The sequence below is a fragment of the Elaeis guineensis genome, chromosome 10 (assembly GCF_000442705.2).
Source record: "Elaeis guineensis isolate ETL-2024a chromosome 10, EG11, whole genome shotgun sequence".
In the NCBI taxonomy this organism is placed as follows: Eukaryota; Viridiplantae; Streptophyta; class Magnoliopsida; order Arecales; family Arecaceae; genus Elaeis; species Elaeis guineensis.
This window is the reverse complement of record NC_026002.2, coordinates 27,001,926-27,021,837: the sequence shown is the minus strand read 5'-3', so window position 1 is coordinate 27,021,837 and position 19,912 is coordinate 27,001,926. Positions and strand designations below refer to the sequence as shown.

Genomic DNA, 19,912 nt, shown 5'->3' with positions numbered 1-19,912 from the left:
GGTTAGGGCATGCATAGATAGGGGAGGGGGTGCTTGGAGGCAGCGAACGAGGGGATGGGGATATTGAGGCTGCCGGTATAGGTGAGGGGAGGGGAGCTCATTGGTGATGGGGATGCAATGGGTAAGCAGAATGGGGTGGCATGGAGGTTAGGGCACACATGGATAGGGGAGGAGGGCACTTGGAGGTAATGGCCGAGGGGATGGAGAAGGCGAAGCCATCGATACGGGTAAGGGGAGGGGAGGCCACCAGCATGAGGATGCAGCAGGCAACTGAATCGTGGTGACACATAATTGGATGCACTGATGAAAGGAGAAAGGTGGTAAAAGAGAGCTCAAAATGTCTGAGCTTTTCCAACAAAAAAAGGAGAAAGATTATGGGTTGACTGGCTCAGTAATCGATTAAAAATAAATTTACTTTAATAATCCTATGTAATCGATGGCTAGGATGTATCATACCTTTTAATAAAATATAGGATAAATTATTGAAATATTTTAAGCCCAATTTTAGATATATCCTCTCAACTTTAAAATGTGTCCAACCGATCCTCTAAATTTTTGAAATATTTCAATGTGATCCTATCGTTTACTTACCAACTAACAATGTTAGTTTTTTATTTCAAATAGCAAAAATGCCCTTTACTTACATTAGATAGATCACCGAAAAGGAAGATATGGAGGTGGAGGAAGTTGCCATGGAAAGGAAGGATAGGATCATAGAGGTCTATGGAAAGGAAAGGAATGAGGAAGAAGATGGGGAAAGAATAGTTTGGTCATTTTATAAAATAATAGTATCATTTCATATTGGAGATAGACAGTAAAATTATACTGTAACATCTTGAAAATTTGAAAGATTAGTTTGATACATTTTAAAGTTAAAGAGATATAAGTGAAATTGAGCTAAAGTTAAAAAAATATTTTTATAATTTTTTTTTAAAATATATTTAAAGAGCATCATAGCAACTCTCAAACTTCTAGCATCATGCATTAAATAATATTTTAAATATTTAAATATCTGATCCATTATAATTTTATCATCATGCCATCTCAACATTTGCATATTTGAATATAAACTAGCTTCTCTCCGCGTATCTATCTTCAGCAAAATCTCAGCGCGAATCTTAAACTCATTCTATCTTCATCGAAGTTCCTAAATTTTAGCACCTCCGACGTTTGCTACCAAAAGAAGATACCCCACTAAGCCCTCCACGAAAGGATGGAGAGAGCGGGATTACTCGCCCACAATATTTGGCGGGAGCAAAGCCCTCCCACGCGCGCGGCTCTCCAAATCAGTCGCGCCAAAATTATAGAATCCGTCGCCAAATCCGGTTGCTTGCTGTCTTCACGTCAAAACATAAGACCAGAACCCGGTTTGGGGATATAGTAATTGAGCACCAAACACTGCACCCGGTCCTCGGGACAAATCGGAATACCCTGTTCCCGTGTCTTCAGAATAAACCCCACCATTTCTGTTGGACTCTCTCTCTCTCACTCTACTTTGACGGCCATGGCGAAGGGGGTGAACTTCGAGGAATTCGCGGAGGAGGATGCCTCGAACGGCTCGGTGTCCTCCGACGAGGAGCAGAATAACGGGGTGGAGGGAAACCTGGACGAGGAGGACGAGGAGGAGCTCGAGGCCGTGGGCAGGACCGGGAGCCCCGAGGATGATGAGGCCGGAGAGGAGGACTTCCAGTCCACTGAGGATGATGAGGCCGCTTGCGAGGATGAGGTAAATTGGGAGCATTTGGGGGGGAAGATCTGATCTTGGAAGTAGTTTTTGGATTTCTAGGGTTTGTTGGATGCTGACTGTTTTCTTTTTCTCAAATTTTTGTTTGAATTTGTATTTTTGAGGAATTTGATGTGAAATGCTGAAGTTTGAGTGGTCATCTTTGGTTTGTGTTTTCTGGGGGTTTCTTTTGCCCTTGTAAGCTTTGTGAACAAATTCCCTTTTTTTCGGGTTTCATGATATCTTACACTTAAACTTTAGATTTAGAGAGTTTTCACTAATCTTGTATTTTTGTTAGCTGGAAAATATTTCGGTGTTTGTTTGTTGCTGCTAAATGAGTTGTATGGGCGGTGCATTTGTTATGGTTTATAATTTCATTGCTGGTAGTACTGTCGAACCAGGGTTTTCAGAATTAGGTAGACTCTAAGAAAAGGCTTGACGAGATTGGAGTCGAAGTGCTTAGTTTGATGAGCTCTGGATAATAATGTGTCGAAAAGTGATAAATTACTGTATGAAGGAAACTTTTGAACAAAATTTTAGTTAATGATATTCCTGGTAACATACTCTCGAGCTTTGGGTGAGCTATTTGACTGTTATATGTAATTTCTAGAACTATATTTTTAATATTTTCTGGATAAGTTGCAATTGAAGTATATGTTTGGCCCAAGTTCTTGATATAGTGGAGCTGTTCCATCGATATGTTTTTCAGGCTGAGGAACCATCTGCAAGTGCAGAAGTTGGAAAACGTGAAAGGGCCAGGCTTAGAGAACTTCAGAGGATGAAGAAGCAAAAAATCCAAGAAATATTAGAGGCACAGAATGCTGCCATTGATGCTGACATGGTTCGTTAATGGATGTATTTGATTACATATGCTGTATATTGCACATCTTTGTGGTTGGTCCTTGTATATATTACCTGCATGATTGACATACATGACAGAGTCTGTGCCTCTGTTTCTGTATGTTTGCAGGATATATGAGTAATTGGGCATAGATGAGCCCATGCCTGTCGCCATACATAGCATGCACAAATTTTCAAGTCATTAGTTTTCTGCTGCCTATATACAAGATTAAATGGTGTTTATGCATATGAACTGACAGTTGATATGTTTACAGAACAACAAGGGGAAGGGGCGGTTGAAGTATCTGCTACAACAGACTGAGATATTTGCTCATTTTGCGAAAGGAAACCAATCTGCATCAGAGAAGAAACCAAGAGGAAGGTAATATTGTATGTGCGATACTTCATGTGTTGTGATCCATGTCTGAAAAGAAAATGCTGATTGGAATTGCTTATTGAAGGGGTCAGGATTTTGTCACTGGTGTTTACCTTGTTTCACAATGTTCTTGATGGGTGCTTATATGCTTAACCACTTGCTGTAATTCTAACACACTCTTTCGAATTTGGACAACTATCGATTTCTGATGCTGTTTACAGTTCATTTTCTTTTCTATACTTCCTGTTGCTTCGCATTAATAGCAGTATGCTAATTAGTGGATACAATTTTTATCCAGCAGGCTTCTTGGGGCGTGCTTCATTTTTATGCATGCGCCCTTTTTACAATAAATTAAATCCTTTATTTTCTGAAGTGACTTGAAGAAAGAAGAGGAACACATGAGATAAAATGGGAAATATATTTATCAAATCCCTCCAAATAATCTTGATTGTGTGGATCACAACCATCCATCAAATGCTCTCTTCTTTTTGATAAACCATGTGTGTCACATGTGCCGAATTCTAGTTTTAGTAATGCAAGTTCCATATTAACATTTTTGCTTTAAGCCACTTGTGAATCCTTATCAAGTTGATCAATGATGAAGTTAATTCTAAACATTCTTCACCGCACAGTTCTTTCACAATTTTTAGAGCATTCCATGTTTGTTACTTTATAGTTACAAGCTGCATGTTAACCAATTAGTTTATATCATGAATGCCTCAAAAGAGTTCTATATGTGCCATCATGTTCATAAGAATGATTGTTTTAATTTGTATTTGTTGTTTTTTTCCTCCCTTTGGTGGAAGGGATCTTGTTGTCTTCATTACATTTATGCACATCCACTATGATTTCTTATGCTTCCGTGACAATTTTTGCAGGGGTCGTCATGCATCCAAATTAACTGAGGAAGAAGAAGATGAGGAATGCCTTAAGGAGGCCGAAGATGGTTTTTCTGGTTCTGGAGGGACCCGCTTGCTCTCACAGCCATCTTGTTAGTGTTTCTTTTTACTATTCTTAGCTGTTCCATTTAGTGATCTTTTACTTGTATTTGCATGCAAGTATCTAATATGCCATGCGTACACAATTTTTTAAAGATCTGAGTGGTGGAAACCATATATTGGGCTGGGTAATGTTTATGAATTGTAGGCAATATATTGTTTTCTAGAAATCTGAAAAAAAAAATGCAAGGATGTCTGTACCAAACTTAGAAGGCTGTGCTGAAAGGAAAGTAGGGCTTGCAAATCTTTCAAATGCTTGTTGTCAGAGACCTTCTAGTTGGATTGCATGTGTGAAGTTGCTTCCACATAGATGGGCTCTTTTTGTTGGGTAACAGCCTGCAAGGTGTAGTACCATGCAGTCATAATAAAAAATGCGATTGAACAGCGATTCAGAATCCAAAATGCTTAAGTTTATTAGCAACCATGTTTTGCATGATTGGTTGGAAAGAAGATGAATTAATTTACCACCTTTTACATGATCTGCTTTAATGTGCAATATGTGTGATGTCACTTTCTTGGCATGCTAAGTATCCTTGAGGTCTCCTCTTAGGATATTGGTATATATATTAGTGTGTGTAGGCAGTTTGACCCCCATCTTGGGATCATTATTGTCGAATAGAAGAACAAGATCCTTGTTGCATAGGCTAGGAGTCTTCGTATCGCATGATTTTTAGTCTATAAGCAGTTTAGAGATGGTGGAACATCCAATGGCTTGGATCAATGGTGTTGGACCCCCTTCTTCTGGTAAGGACTAATCCTTATACAGGCAAATATCCTCTTGAGGGGATATTGGCTTGTTGATAGAATCAGCTAAGAGGAATATGGCTGTTAGATTCCTAGTTCCTCCAATATGTTTGATCGATTAAAGATCGGAGCAATATAATTGTATACACACAGAGAACCTGAACATAGTGGCAGTCCTCTCTATACAATATTTTAAAATGAAATTTGATGGAAGATCTTTTTCTAACTTAATCCTTGAGTATTAGTGGTGTTGTAAGAGCCATGATAGGGTGTCTATCTTCTTGTTGTTTAGAATGTTAATTGATTTTTTTGGACTAATACACTTTCTGGAACATTAAGCAGTAATCAAATTCTCATAATTAAATTATTTGTTAAAGGTGATATAAGCAAAATTTATATGGACTGGAGGAGATAAAGTTTCTTGAGAACATTTCTAAATTACTGATGATATTGAGGCTGTTGCTAGGAACGGATGAAATAAACTGCACATATATTCAAAGAGGGCAATCATTAGGTTAGATATCTTTAGAGGATAGTGTTGGTAGATAATGAACTTAATTCTCCTGCTGGCTAGGGCTGGATCTCTGAGTTCTCTAGATGGTTTTTCTTACTATAAACATATACTAACTATTGAAAAGTTATGTTGTTTGTGTGCCCATGGTGATATTTAAGTAACTACACAATAGGATATCAGTGTCAGATGTAGTTTGATTACATAGACGGCAGAAGTTGCAAATGATAGAAATAATGCAGTGAGGGATGATCATGTAAAATGAGGTGAAAGACAGTCCTAGTGAGGAAACAGCTGGATTTACGTTGAAGCTCCGGGCAGAAAATGGGGAAACCCTTGGAAACTTGGTGAAAAGTGTGAGAGAGCTGTAAAAAAATCGACTTTGATGGATGACCTGACCCTTTGTTGGGAATAGTAAAGCTGGCCACAATAGTTTGGAATAAGTTTCACTGGTCATGTCAATTGATAACAAGAACATAAGCTTGATGGTTGGAATGATATCTGAGTGTAGGTAGATAAAATGAGTTGAAATCATCCTTGTAAAATTCATCAAATCTTCAAAAGAAAGTTGATTGATTTTCAAAGCATATGTAGGTAGGTGGCAGATGTGGCAGATACTGGATTTACCTTGTGGTTCTTAGTTGCGATTGCTTCTGGTTCCTAGGGGGACAAGTGAAAGGTGACTGCTTCACCCCACATGATATCTTCTTTGTTTATTTTGATTGATCAATATTAGCTATGAGATTAGTGCATCTATTTTGCAAGAGATATAAACTTTCTATTGGATCAGTTGGATATAATTTATTCCATTTTGGGTTAGGTGGACACATCCAAAACTTTTGTGTAACCTTTGATTTCTATTACTGTTCAGGCACGTTAAACAGAAGTTTGTGACTGCATCTTTTGTGCTTCCTTTGGCAGGTATACAAGGTAAGATGAGGGATTACCAACTAGCTGGACTGAACTGGTTGATACGGTTGTATGAGAATGGCATCAACGGGATACTTGCTGATGAGATGGTATGTTTGGAAGCTTTCCTGATACTTGTATGCTACATTTTCGAACTGATTTCATTTTGCTTAATGCAAGTTGAGGTTCAGTTCTGGCTTTTCTAAGTGACTGTCTGGAACTTTATACTATACTAACTATTCTCTCTCGACCTCAAATTTTATTATTGTATCAATTTTAATAGAATAATGAACAACACTCTACCCCAAATTTTATTATTGTTTCAATTTCAATAGAATAATAACAAATATGCATTTCTCTTGACTTGTTTGATGGGATTTCTTATGTAGGGTCTTGGAAAAACGCTGCAAACCATCTCTCTACTGGGCTATCTGCACGAGTTCAGAGGAATTACTGGGCCACACATGGTGGTGGCACCAAAATCTACACTTGGCAATTGGATGAGGGAAATTCGGCGTTTTTGTCCTGTTTTGCGTGCTGTAAAGTTTCTAGGAAATCCAGAAGAAAGGGTTAGTCAAAAGTTTAATTATTTATCCATTTTACTTAATATTCTCTTTGGGTGCTGAGTATTGGTCATAAGCAAGATTTGCCATCTTAGTACCAGACCTATATCGGTACCATCCTATTATAGTGTTGGTATGCGTACAATAAGATTTGGCATACCGAGTTTTAGTACGGTGTGGTACTACATATCGGTTCAATATTGGTATGGTACAGTATGTCTGATATGATATGGTATCAGTTGGTACGGCAAATCTTGGTTACAAATATGATGCTTTTGATTGTCATTATTATTATTGTTATTATTATTATTATTATTATTATTTTTTGCAGAGGCATATAAGAGAGACTTTATTAGTGGCTGGGAAGTTTGATGTATGTGTCACTAGTTTTGAAATGGCCATTAAAGAAAAGTCTGCCTTACGGCGCTTTAGCTGGCGCTATGTTATTATTGATGAGGCCCATCGGATAAAGAATGAGAACTCTCTTCTTTCAAAAACAATGAGACTCTATCATACTAATTATCGCCTTCTTATCACAGGCACACCTCTTCAGGTATGCTCTCATTGGTATCATGATTTTCTGATTGGCATATCACTTAATGTGGTGCTTATTTTAGTGATTTAGCCTGGCTATTTGGAATGAACCTGATGATTGGCAACAATAGAATCATCTATTTGCACACATTACTTTGTTATATAATAAACTGTCCATTTAGACAAAATTATGATATTATCAGCTAGTTACCAACCATATGTCATAGACTTGTCTGCTTCATGGAGTGGTTATCTTACAAATATCTTATTTCAGTATGGGGGTTTATCTGATAAACTTCTTATTTCAGTAAATTTGTGGTTACCAACCAATACCATGCAATGATACAAATGCTTACTTCTTCTAGAGGGTTATCTGATGTGTCCTTGTGCAATTGCTAGTATTGTCTATGTCAATCTCAAACATCTTGTTATTTGCTAAAAAGAACTTCATACAAGCATTGACCATATATAATTTGTTTATTTGATGTGATGGAATATAACTCATATGTACAACTGGAGATGTTATTGTCCTGCACATGCATGCCCCTAATAAAAAATTTCTTTTTGGTTGTCTTCTGAGAGCAATTTATTAATACCCACTTGAATGTTTAATTTCTCCAAAGTTCATCGATATGTAGAATATGTTATTGATAATCCTTTTAATTCTGCAGAATAATCTGCATGAGCTATGGTCTCTTCTAAACTTTTTACTCCCTGAGATATTTAGTTCAGCTGAGACCTTCGACAAATGGTTTCAAATTTCTGGAGACAATGATCAACAAGAGGTTGTTCAGCAGCTTCACAAGGTGAGGCTGAAAGACTTCTATTAAATTTATGTTGTATGCTCATATGTTACTTTATTTTTTTTAGAGTGCCACCAATAAACAATCATGTCTATGTTTTCATACTGAAGGTTCTTCGTCCATTCCTCCTTCGACGGCTCAAATCTGATGTTGAAAAAGGCTTGCCACCAAAAAAAGAAACTATACTTAAAGTAGGAATGTCCCAGATGCAGAAGCACTATTATCGTGCTCTGCTTCAGAAAGATTTAGAGGTCATTAATGCCGGTGGTGAACGCAAGCGTCTTTTAAACATCGCCATGCAGCTCCGTAAATGTTGTAACCATCCATATTTATTCCAAGGTGCAGAACCTGGCCCACCTTACACGACCGGGGATCATCTTATTACAAATTCTGGTATGTTCAACTTTATAAAATTTCCCTTGTGCATGATTTTGTTGACATCACATGCTTTATAACAAAATAGTCACTGTGCAGGAAAAATGGTTCTTCTAGATAAGTTGCTTCCTAAGCTTAAAGAGCGGGATTCAAGAGTTCTAATCTTTTCCCAGGTTCTTATGATGACTCCAATGAATTATTTTTCTACCAAATAGTGAGCAGTTTTGTATATCGGAGAACACAGAATTTTTAACATGCAATCAGATGATATGTGATACTTCCAAGTATATTTTGTTGAAAATGCATGTAGAATATGTATTTGTTAATAGCAAACCAGCATTGCTTATACAGACATCATGCCATTAACTTCAGGGAGGACTTGATGTTTTCAGACATTACCTTGATTTAAACTAATAACTTTGGGGTTCACCAATAACTTCAGACTTCTAAATTGAGCTTTTGTTCATTTTCCTAGTGCATGAATTTGCTTTGCATCCACACCCCCACCCTTCTATTCCAAGTACTTTATTATCTATTTGTATTGCTGATTTCTTTATTATATTTTCTTGAGTTCAGATGACTAGACTGCTGGACATCCTAGAAGATTATTTAATGTTCCGTGGATATCAGTATTGCCGAATTGATGGGAATACTGTTGGAGAAGATCGTGATGCTTCTATTGAAGCTTTTAATGAACCTGGAAGTCAGAAGTTTATTTTCTTGCTTTCAACTAGAGCAGGTGGCCTGGGGATCAACCTTGCCACTGCAGATGTTGTCATTCTTTATGACAGTGATTGGTAATATTTTTCTCTAGTCATGCTAGCCATCTTTAAATTGGTATTTTAAGGATATTTTGGCTCATCTTTTCATTTTTGTTTTCAGGAATCCGCAAGTTGATTTGCAAGCACAAGATCGTGCTCATAGGATTGGCCAAAAGAAAGAAGTTCAAGTGTTCCGGTTTTGCACTGAGGTTCAGCTTTACTTTATGAAGTTCATTGAGAAGCATGCTTTAATCATGATTTCTATTGAAAGACACTAATATTCCATAAAACAATTGCAGTACACTATAGAGGAAAAAGTGATTGAGAGGGCATATAAGAAGCTTGCCCTAGATGCTTTAGTGATTCAACAGGGCCGATTAGCTGAGCAGAAAGGTAGGCCTCTTATCTCAGAAGATTCTTACATATGACTCGTTGAGGCAATCTTCTTCTAATAAAGAAGTGAATGTTTGAAATCATGCTTTCATGATGTCTAATGATGCAGCTGTAAATAAGGATGAGTTGTTGCAAATGGTGAGGTTTGGTGCCGAAATGGTGTTCAGTTCCAAGGACAGTACAATTACAGAGGAGGATATTGACCGGATCATAGCTAAAGGTGAAGAGGCAACAGCAGAGCTTGATGCAAAGATGAAGAAATTTACAGAAGATGCCATCAAATTTAAAATGGATGACAGTATGTAAAATCTATTTGGGCTTGTTTACAAGAAGTTAAATTTCGAATTCTGATGTTCTATATTTTTCTGTGCAGCTGCTGAATTGTATGACTTTGATGATGAGAAGGTAAACTATATAAAAAACTATTGCATTTTTACTTAAATTTTGAGGAGTGAGTTGGTTCTGTTCTCAAAGTGGTTTTATTGCTTTACTATTTACCTTTTGATTGTATGTAAAATTGTAATTTAGTGCACGAGAACTTAATTGTCCTTGATTTGCTTGATGAAGGATGAAAACAAGCTTGACTTTAAGAAACTTGTTAGTGAGAATTGGATTGAACCACCCAAAAGGGAACGGAAACGCAACAAGTAAGATCATCTCATTGCCTACAATCTCTATTCTATTCTCCCCCCTTTTGATCCTAATCTTTCTGCTCCTTTATTTAGTTATTCAGAGTCTGATTATTTTAAGCAAGCATTGCGCCAGGGTGGTCCAGCAAAACCAAGGGAACCACGAATTCCTCGTATGCCTCAGTTGTGAGTCTGTTTTGTGGCTAGGATTTTTTTTTCCTCCTTTTTTTGCTTCTTGCTGATTTAACTTATAAAGGTTTCTTCTATATGCTCTCTTTTTAATGTCATAAATTTTTTATACCGTTATTTGGAAAAAAGGGGAAAAAAAAAGCATTGAACAAATTGCTTGTTGCTACTGTATTTTTCAGGCATGATTTCCAGTTTTTCAACACCCAAAGACTCAGTGAGCTATATGAAAAGGAAGTTCGGTATCTTATGGTGTGTTCCATCATTGAATCTTCTCTTTTGCATTTTTTTTGGGTCCTCTCTCAACCAATTCATCTTCTTAGTTTGCTTTGTTTTGGCCGCAACTGCACTGGTTTCTTAGCCCTGACAAATTTCTTGCCTTCCAAATGAAACATCAGGCTGCACTGAAGTTCTTGGTCATCCTAACAATGATCCTTTTGTGATGGTTAAACTCCTCTCTTTCCCTCTACTGGAGATGCACCTTTTATGCTTATGTCCCTTGTTGCACCACCTTCCCCGTTGCATTGCCTTTTGATTGGCATTCTTTTCAAAGTATTTAATCGTAAAATTTCCATTGCCTTTTTGATATCTGTCCAGCAAACCCATCAGAGGAATCAGTTAAAAGATACTATTGGTGATGCAGATGAGCCTGAAGGTACTTTATCCATTTTAAAGTGCTTTTCTTAGTCAACAAAGGCATAATTGTAACTGACAATTGCAATTATCTAGAGTTGGGTGATCCCTTGACTGTGGAGGAACAGGAAGAAAAGGAGCAGTTGTTAGAAGAGGTGCTACCACTTCTAGATTATTGAAAATCCTTCAGTCCCCTTAGTATCTGTTGATCTGACTGCTGCAAGTTTCAGGGTTTTTCAACATGGACAAGAAGAGATTTCAACACTTTTATCAGAGCATGTGAGAAGTATGGCCGGAATGACATAAAAAGTATAGCTTTTGAAATGGAGGGCAAGACGGAGGAGGAAGTTGAGAGATATGCCAAAGTTTTCAAAGCAAGATACAAGGAATTGAATGGTATAAAATTTCAGCCTATCTTTACTAAACATAGTCAGTGTAATCGGTAGTAAAGGCACTCTGTTTCTTTTTTATTTTTTTATTTTATATTAATATTTTTTCACTCATTCATATAGTCGTGCTGGAAATTGCTGGCTACCTTATTCCTTTTCCCAAAAGTCTTCACATTTTGTGCTATGCTTTCTCTTAGATTATGACCGCATTATTAAGAACATTGAAAGGGGAGAGGCAAGAATTTCTCGGAAAGATGAGATAATGAAGGCAATTGGGAAGAAGTTGGATCGCTACAAGAATCCATGGCTTGAATTGAAAATTCAGTATGGCCAAAATAAAGGGAAGTTGTACAATGAAGAGTGTGATCGTTTCATGGTAAGCTATACATTGAATTTCTTCTTTTTTATTAATAAGTTTTAGCATATTAAAAATAAATTCTTATTGTCCTTTTCAGTTATGTATGGTCCATAAACTTGGTTATGGAAATTGGGATGAGCTGAAAGCAGCTTTCCGCACATCTCCCTTGTTCCGTTTTGACTGGTTTGTTAAATCGCGCACAACTCAAGAGTTAGCTAGGCGATGCGATACGCTTATCCGACTAGTAGAGAAGGAGAATCAAGAATATGATGAGCGGGAGAGACAAGCTCGAAAAGAGAAAAAGCTTGCCAAGGTTTACTTGTTTACAACCTTTTCCATTTTGGCTGCACCTTATTTGCCTTTTATTGGGTGATAGATTTGTTCATATAAAATGTCTTGGAATTATTTATTTACCACTGCCTTGCTCTTTTGGACCATCTTCACTGTCAACATGCAATTCAGGAAGGTCAAAATTCTTTTGTTGTAATGCAAAAGATATTAATACGTCTCTAAATGCTTACCTTTTGTGCTTCGTTACATTCTATATTGGTATATCGTACTAATGTTTGTAAATCATACTATCATGTGGTCATGATCTCAAAATTTTTATATTTCCAATGTCTTTATTACTTATCTCTTCAAATATTGACTGTATTGTCATTTTGCTGTATGCTATTGTGAACCATTCCTTTTATGAAAGCCTTTCGTATTTATTTTTGTTTCATGCTGAAACCATTTCCATGTGTTCTAGAACTTGACACCCTCAAAGCGGTCCGTGACAAAGGCACCAGCTTTGGAGACCCCTGCATTGAATTCTTTTAAGAGACGAAAGCAATCGGTCATGGATGACTACCTGAGCTCGGTAAGCTTACATCCTTATGTTAAATCACAACTATGCTCGTTATCATGTCAGTGACTTGGAATATCTCTCCTGCTATTTCAAACCAATGTTATAATCATAACCAATAATGCTTTTAATTTTTGCCATTTCTTTCTCGAGGGGAACATCCCATAATTGGCAAAAACGTTTCTATCAAAATTGATTCCGTAATTTGTCCGTTTTCCTGTTGTTAGCTACTTGTCAATCCTCCACACTTTGATTCACTGTTGAGAGGTATATTAGGCCTAACTTTTTGCTCTATGAATTGTAGATTGAGCCAAAAACGTGAATTTGGAGGTATAAAGTGGCATAGATTAGCAAGGAAAGACTGAAAGAAGAGACTAAATAGTAATACTAGGAATTATATAACAGTGAAGGCATGAGATGGGATAGAATATGGAAGGAGTTATATTAGGAATCAGTGTAACAAATGTGCAGATATTTCCAACAGGTTAGAAAAGATTGAATACTGCAATGTAAAAATAATAAACTATAGTTTCCTTGCACCCAATTCCAGATAGTAAATGACAGTTTAATCACATTCACAAACATCATGGACCTGTGGAGGATTACCTCTCAATATGTTTTTTTTTTTGGTCTTTTTTGTAGATGAATAAAATAGCTATAAGTTTTAGATTAGGGATTATATGAGGTTGTCTCTTGGGTTCAAAACACAAGGTTATTTCAAAGATCTATTCAAACTTTGGTGCTTCATATCCATGGTCATATCCTTATTGATTCCCCGCAAAAGTTTTTTGGAGGATGAACTTAAAAACCAAGAAGAGTGGGACCTTCAAAAGGAAGTCACAAAAAAAAAAAAAGTATTTTGTAAATCGTCTTTTCTGTACAAAACACAAGGTTATTTCAAAGATGTGGTTATGTATCTGTTCTATTCAACTTTTGGTGTCTCATATCCAAGATCACATCCTTATGTCAAAAGGATTCCAAACAAAGTTTCTCGCTGGATGAGGATAAAAACAGAAAAAATGGGGACTTTTACAAGCCACATGCAAGCATGTATTACACATGGAATGGGAACAGAAATTCTTGTTTGTGTGCTTGTGCGTGTTCGTGCCCTTTTGGCTCTGTGACTGATCTCTAGTCTATATGGTTTCATAGTTAGGTTTTTAGATGCTATAATTTGTTAAATATTAAATTGGCCTTCAGCATTTGCATGATTGGTTATAATGCATGCTAAACTATTTATGTTGATAGAGCGTAACCAAAACTAATGCTCAAAAGATGAACTGCACTAGCCGTTAATTGCTCACATAGGTGGTTTTTCTTTTGGACTTGTTTCAGGGAAGGAGGAGGAGATGAATTAAGAGAGGCCTGCTGCTTATGTATTGATGCTTGGGCCCAAATTTGATGGTGCAGATGGCTTTTTAGAGGTTCAGAGTTGAGCATTGTGAAGGCTCTGTTATGTATTATTACTTTTTAGGGCTGGAAATGGAGCTTCTGTATGAATTTCATCTGTTTAACCAGAAATGTAGCAACCTTTTCTTGTTTTGATGCAGTGTAGGATGCAGCTGTGCTAGTAAGCACCTGTGTACCTTGTAGCCCGACCAAATATATAATGACAATTATAGTTAATCCACTCCATCTTTGTTCTGCCTGAGTGCATACCTAAAAGACAGAAAGATGATTTTTTTTTTCCATCCCTAGGAAATTAATTCGCCAGTTCCTGCGTAGTTCTGCAGATACCATACGTGTGGTACAGACTATTGAAGCATGTAACAAGTGCTTGTTGAAAAACTGTCTTTATTTTGATGGGAACTTGTTGAAAAACTGTCAACGTTGGCTCTCAGGTTTAATCAATTAATGCGGAAAAGGTAAGGATTAATAGGTTCAGAGGGGTGCTGGACCATTTCCCATTGTTGATCTGCTCCTCTTTCAAACTCACCTACGGTATACACAACACCTCTTGCTTGAGTTGTTCTTGTTACTCGTCTTTTAAAGCTAAAAGCATTACCTGGGAATTGAGAGCTTAATCTCCTTGGCCTCAGATTGCACCTTGAAGGGCGGGAGGCATTGTTTTGATGATGCCTACTCGAAAAGCTATCACTTGGATTAAGTTTTCAGGTCAGGCTACTTGGTTCTTTAAGTTCAGGTCAGGTGGCTTTTATCAGGTTATCAGACTTATCTGCACAAAATGGGCTGGTTCAGATCTTAACGATCAATTTGTTTGCAGCTTCGAGTGAAGCATTCCATGCTTTGACGCAGAGACTTCTAAAGCATATTCCATGATTCAATGAGTCCACGTATTGACAGTTCTCAAAGTACATTCCATGAGGTCCCATATCCACAAACTTATTTCTCGTTACATTAGCTCTGTCCGGTAGATTCTGTGAGGTCCACCTCTTTTTTTTTTTTTCCTTTCAGACCTCTTTCTTAATGGCATATACACCAGGCTATCCTCATTCCAAACTAATTAAGAGAAAGCAGGCATGACAATAGAAGAAGAGCATACCTGGCTATCTGGTACGTGCATGAGATCATAACCATTCATCTAATTAATGCTCTGAATGAACTAAATCCCGAGCGCAAAAAATGCAAAAAAAAGATCTTTAGAGCTGAATTGCCTAACCTCTTAGTCTCCCCGTGGTCCTCAAGGAATAGATAGCACCATTATTACCCTCCGTGCAATTCCAGAGACGTTTCATCTTGATCTCGGCCACCTATTCGGGAAACCAAGATGTTCGTTTTTAAAAATATAAGTGATGGTGCATATTTCTATGGTGTGTTTGCACTCATCAAAAATGATTTCAGATCCAAAAGCAAAATTTTTGATATTTGGCTACAATTCAAAAATAATTTTGAACCACGTTGAAGATCCCCAAAACGTGATTTGCATGAAGCTGACCTCCTCCCGTTTTCCATAATTACGGTCTTGCAAGTGGCTCGAACATTGTGACGAAAGAAAAACTCCTAAAAACCGATTCCATCACATGATAACGATCCACAAACCTCGCCTCTTTCTTTCTCTCTAAAGTCCTCCATCTAGTGGAAAATTTAATCATAAAGGTACTCCAATGCCTGCATGTCCTTTTGCTTCCCAAGTTCTGAATGCAATGAGACTCTCTTCCACGTCTCTTCTCCTCAAACTACCCTTTTTCCCCTTCGCCTCCTGCATTTTGACAGCACCTTCTCTTCCACATCTCTCCTCCACCAACCACTCAATTTGTCGTACAAAAATTAAGATAATGATCCCATTGGAGGTTTAGGAGTGTTAGGATTTGACGCCTCAAGATTCAGCCCACATTGAGCCCACGGTGAGGTTCGCGGTGAAAAACGGAGTCCAATGAGACCAAGATCACCTGAAACGGAGCTCGGATGTAGGAGATACGAGCTTTTGAAGTCGGCACGAGATTCGAGGCAGCGGAGGACCACCGGCGACTGGCGGCGGGTGGTAGCGGCGTGGCAGCAGGCGGCGGCGCGCGGGACCCGCGACCCAGGCCCGCGCGGGACGCGCGACCCATGCTGGCGGGCGGCCCAGGCGGGCGCGCGGCCCAACCAGGCCTGCGACCCAGGCGCGCGCAGGCCCGTGCGCGGGAGCGGGCCGGCCCAGGCCCAGCGGTCTGCTGGCCCTTTGCACCGGTCCACTGTGGATCGGGCGGTCCACGGCTGGGCTTGTGGACCGCGTGGGCATTTCTTATGCGTTTTTCGCGATTCACGGCACTATTCCGTGGACCAGAGCGCGATCGAAGGGCCCAGATGATTTTCGGTGACGATCCGACGGTTCAGGAGGTTGATTTGGCTTGTCTAGGACTCTTAAACCTAATCTAATTAGGTTTTAAACCCTGCTTAAGCCTTTAAATAGGGCTGATCGGTAACAGGGTGTGGTGGTTCGATTTTTCACTGTGGACACTGCACGGAGCCGAGGAAGGGGAGCGTTGCTGAGAGAAGGAATATGAGGCTCTTGGACAGCGGTCGTCAGGCACTTCAGGGGTTCAGGGGGTCTTCCAAGAGAGAGAGCTTTTGTGAGGGGAGAGAGAATTGGGTGTACAAGGGTTGAGGGTGAGGTCTCCTCTTGTAAAATTTCTTTTTCATAGTGAAGTTTGCATGCCCTGTGGAGGCGAGCCCTTTTGTGGCTGATCCACGTATTTTGATTGCTTTTCTTTTTGTTTTGTTTCTTCTTTCTTCCTGCTGCATCGTGTGGTACTGAAAGAATCTTGGGAGGTGGTGTCCTGACCAGACATCCACCCAACAAGTGGTATCAGAGCAAGGCGGAGCAAGGACGCAGATTGCAGTAGTAGTGAGCAAGACTGAAGATGGAGAAGACAGGAGCAATCAAGATGGAGATCAACAAGTTTGATGGTAAGAGCAATTTCTCCTTGTAGCAGGCAAGGGTGAAGGACGTGCTCATCCAACAGGGATTGATCGATGCTCTCTTGTGCGATGAGAAGCCGACCACCATTGAGGTGCGGGATTGGAAACGGCTACAGATGCAGGTGGTGAGTACCATTCGTATGTACCTGGCGGATGAGGTGGTGATCTATATGCTGAGCGAGACTTCTCCGACAGTGCTGTGGTCGAAGCTCGAGGAGTTATACATGACGAAGTCTCTCACCAACACACTTTTTCTCTGGAGGCAGTTCTATCAACTGCGGATGACTGAGGGATAGAGCGTGCAGGAGCATCTCAGCCACTTTCAGAAGATCCTCACTGACCTCCTCAGCGTTGGCGAGAATGTTGAGGAGAAGACCAGGGCGCTGGTTTTGCTGGCGTCGCTTCTCCTTTCGTACGAGACCTTGGTGACTGCTCTTTTAGTGGGGAAGAGCACTATCAAGATGGACGAGGTCACCGCGGCGATACTCTAGAACGAGGTTCTCAGGAGGAAAAACCCAGCTTCGAGCTCAGGTGGCGGTAGCTCAGCTTTGGTGGCTTTTGGAGGAGTAGGAGGCGGTAGACGGAGCGACAGGAGATCGCAACGAGGGCGGTCCAAGTCCAGGAGGGACTTAAGCAAAATCAGGTGTTACCGGTGTGAGGAGTTGGGGCATCTAGCCAGAGATTGCCCTCAACTAAAAAATCGGACGGTGGCTGCTGTAGTGACGGCCGATAGCGATTTAGATGGAGATGTCCTGGAGATATCTAACGAGGTATCTACTTCTTCCCAGCAGTGGATATTAGATTCTGCATGCCCCTATCATGTATGTTGCAGAGAGGAGCAGTTTGACTCTCTGGAGAACAGTGAGGGCACTGTATATTTGCCGGATGGATCGAGCTGTGCGATCAGAGGCATTGGGACGGTCAGCTGGAGGACACATGATGGTGTAGTGAGGAGATTGAGGGAGGTCCGATACATACCCGATTTCAGACGGAATCTTATCTCACTTAGCAGACTAGATTCAAGAGGCTACAAGACGGTAGCTGGTGGAGGAATCCTGAGGGTGTTATGCGGCGATAGGATTGTGCTGGAGGGGAAGAAGGGGAGCAGAGGACATTATTACCTGGCGGGGAGCCCAGTGCGAAGTGGAGCTTCGGGAGCCAGGTGGAGCCTAGAGTGAGGTGGAGCTCCAAGAGGCGGATCGGGCATGAGACAGGAGACTCGGGAGGATGAGAGACAACGTCGCAAGGTGAGATTCCTATTGCCGCAGGACGATGCCCCGAGTAGGTCTCAGGTCAAGAGGAGCACAGCATACGATGGAGATGGGATCGAACAGCCTGGTTTGACTCCCATGTTTGCCCATCCATGATCAGCAGACGATTGCCCCAGGGCATGGAGGAGAGGAGATCCAGAAGCTCTCAAAGTTTGGAGGAGACCGAATATCGAGTCGAGGTAGAGATTGTTAGGATTTGACGTCTCGAGATTCAGCCCACATTGAGCCCACGGTGAGGTTCGCGATGAAAAACGGAGTCCAACGAGACCAAGATCACCCGAAACGAAGTTCGGATGGAGGAGATACGAGCTTTTGAAGTCGGCACGAGATTTGAGGCGGCGGAGGACCATCGGCGACCGGCGGCGGGCGGCAGCGGCACAGCCGCAGGCGGCGGCGCGTGGGACACGCGACCCAGGCCCGCGCGGGACGTGCGACCCATGCGGACGGGCGGCCCAGGCGGGCGCGCGGCCCAGGTGGGCGCGCAGGCCCGCGCGCGGGAGCGGGCCGGCCCAGGCCCAGCGGTCTACTGGCCCTTTGCACCGGTCCATCGTGGATCGGGTGGTCCATGGCTGGGCCTGTGGACCGCGTGGACGTTTCTAACGCGTTTCTCGCGGTCCACGGCATTATTCCGTGGATCGGAGCGCTATCGGAGGGCCCAGGTGATTTCCGGTGACGATCCGACGGTTCAGGAGGTTGATTTGGCTTGTTTAGGACTCTTAAACCTAATCTAATTAGGTTTTAAACCCTGCTTAAACCTTTAAATAGGGCTGATCGGTAACAGAGAGGGTGTGGTGGTTCGGTTTTTCACTGTGGATGCTGCACAGAACCGAGGAAGGGGAGCGCTGCTGAGAGAAAGAGCAGGAGGCTCCTGGACAGCTGTCGCCAGGCACTTCAGGGGTTCAGGGGGTCTTCCAAAGGAGAGAGAGCTTTTGTGAGGGGAACTTCAGGTGAGAGAGAATTGGGTGTACAAGGGTTGAAGGTGAGGTTTCCTCTTGTAAAATTTCTTTTTCATAGTGAAGTTTGCATGCTCCGTGGAGGCAAGCCTTTTTGTGGCTGATCCATGTATTTTGATTGTTTTTCTTTTTATTTTGTTTCTTCTTTCTTTCTGCTGCATCGCGTGGTACTGAAAGGATCTTGGGAGATGGTATCCTGGCCAGACATCCACCCAACAAGGAGGAAGAAGAAAAAGATCGCTAATTTATTCTCTTTCCTCGTTACTTTCATTGTAGATTGTTTCTTTGCTTTCCCAGTTACAAACAATTCAAGTTTAGGTATGAGATTGATTGAATGTTGATCTGATTGATGTTTCTTTTGCTTGATAAGTCTGCATACATGCTTTCTAAAGCCGTTCATCTGAAGATGTTTTATTGCATTTTGTTTGTACGATTTGATTTTTCTGATGGTCTTCTGTGATATGTTGGACGAAGTTTTGATATCATATCGTTTGATGCATATTCCTCGAGATTGTTGTGCTTTGTTTTGCGATGTTCACTTGGCTGCTGCTCATCATCTTTTTGATTCTATAGCTATTCTTTTTCAATATCCCTTCATGACTTGGAATTATGAGAGGAAGTCTTCATTAGGAAATCATACCTTTTTTTTTTTTTCCTTTTTTTTTTTTTTTTTTGAGAAAGAAGGCAGGTTGGCCACATGTTTGTTAACAGAAAGGCATAGGTACCCAATTTTATTGATAGGAGAAAATTTACT

The 19,912-nt window shown here is 40.4% G+C and overlaps 1 protein-coding gene across 1 annotated transcript; it reads left to right on the top strand.

The window, feature by feature from the left end:
• The first annotated feature begins 1,348 nt into the window (after positions 1-1,348).
• Positions 1,349-14,202, top strand: LOC105059957 (probable chromatin-remodeling complex ATPase chain). Its single transcript, XM_010943503.4, has 25 exons — positions 1,349-1,726; positions 2,433-2,564; positions 2,839-2,945; positions 3,818-3,930; positions 6,114-6,211; positions 6,491-6,670; positions 6,996-7,217; positions 7,870-8,004; positions 8,112-8,394; positions 8,476-8,549; positions 8,953-9,173; positions 9,259-9,346; positions 9,437-9,530; positions 9,640-9,828; positions 9,904-9,935; positions 10,098-10,177; positions 10,256-10,345; positions 10,528-10,597; positions 10,943-11,000; positions 11,075-11,133; positions 11,209-11,374; positions 11,565-11,743; positions 11,823-12,038; positions 12,477-12,587; positions 13,908-14,202. The coding sequence occupies exons 1-25, from the start codon at positions 1,505-1,507 to the stop codon at positions 13,923-13,925; spliced, it is 3,237 nt and encodes a 1,078-aa protein (XP_010941805.1). The 5' UTR covers positions 1,349-1,504; the 3' UTR covers positions 13,926-14,202.
• Positions 14,203-19,912: the final 5,710 nt, after the last annotated feature.

Coding starts and splice junctions, on each gene's coding strand:
- LOC105059957 (XM_010943503.4), top strand. CDS start 1,505: ATGGCGAAGGGGGTGAACTTCGAGGAATTCGCGGAGGAGGATGCCTCG. Junction 3,931..6,113: donor CTTGCTCTCACAGCCATCTT/GTTAGTGTTTCT, acceptor TTCCTTTGGCAG/GTATACAAGGTAAGATGAGG. Junction 10,598..10,942: donor AGGAAGTTCGGTATCTTATG/GTGTGTTCCATC, acceptor ATATCTGTCCAG/CAAACCCATCAGAGGAATCA.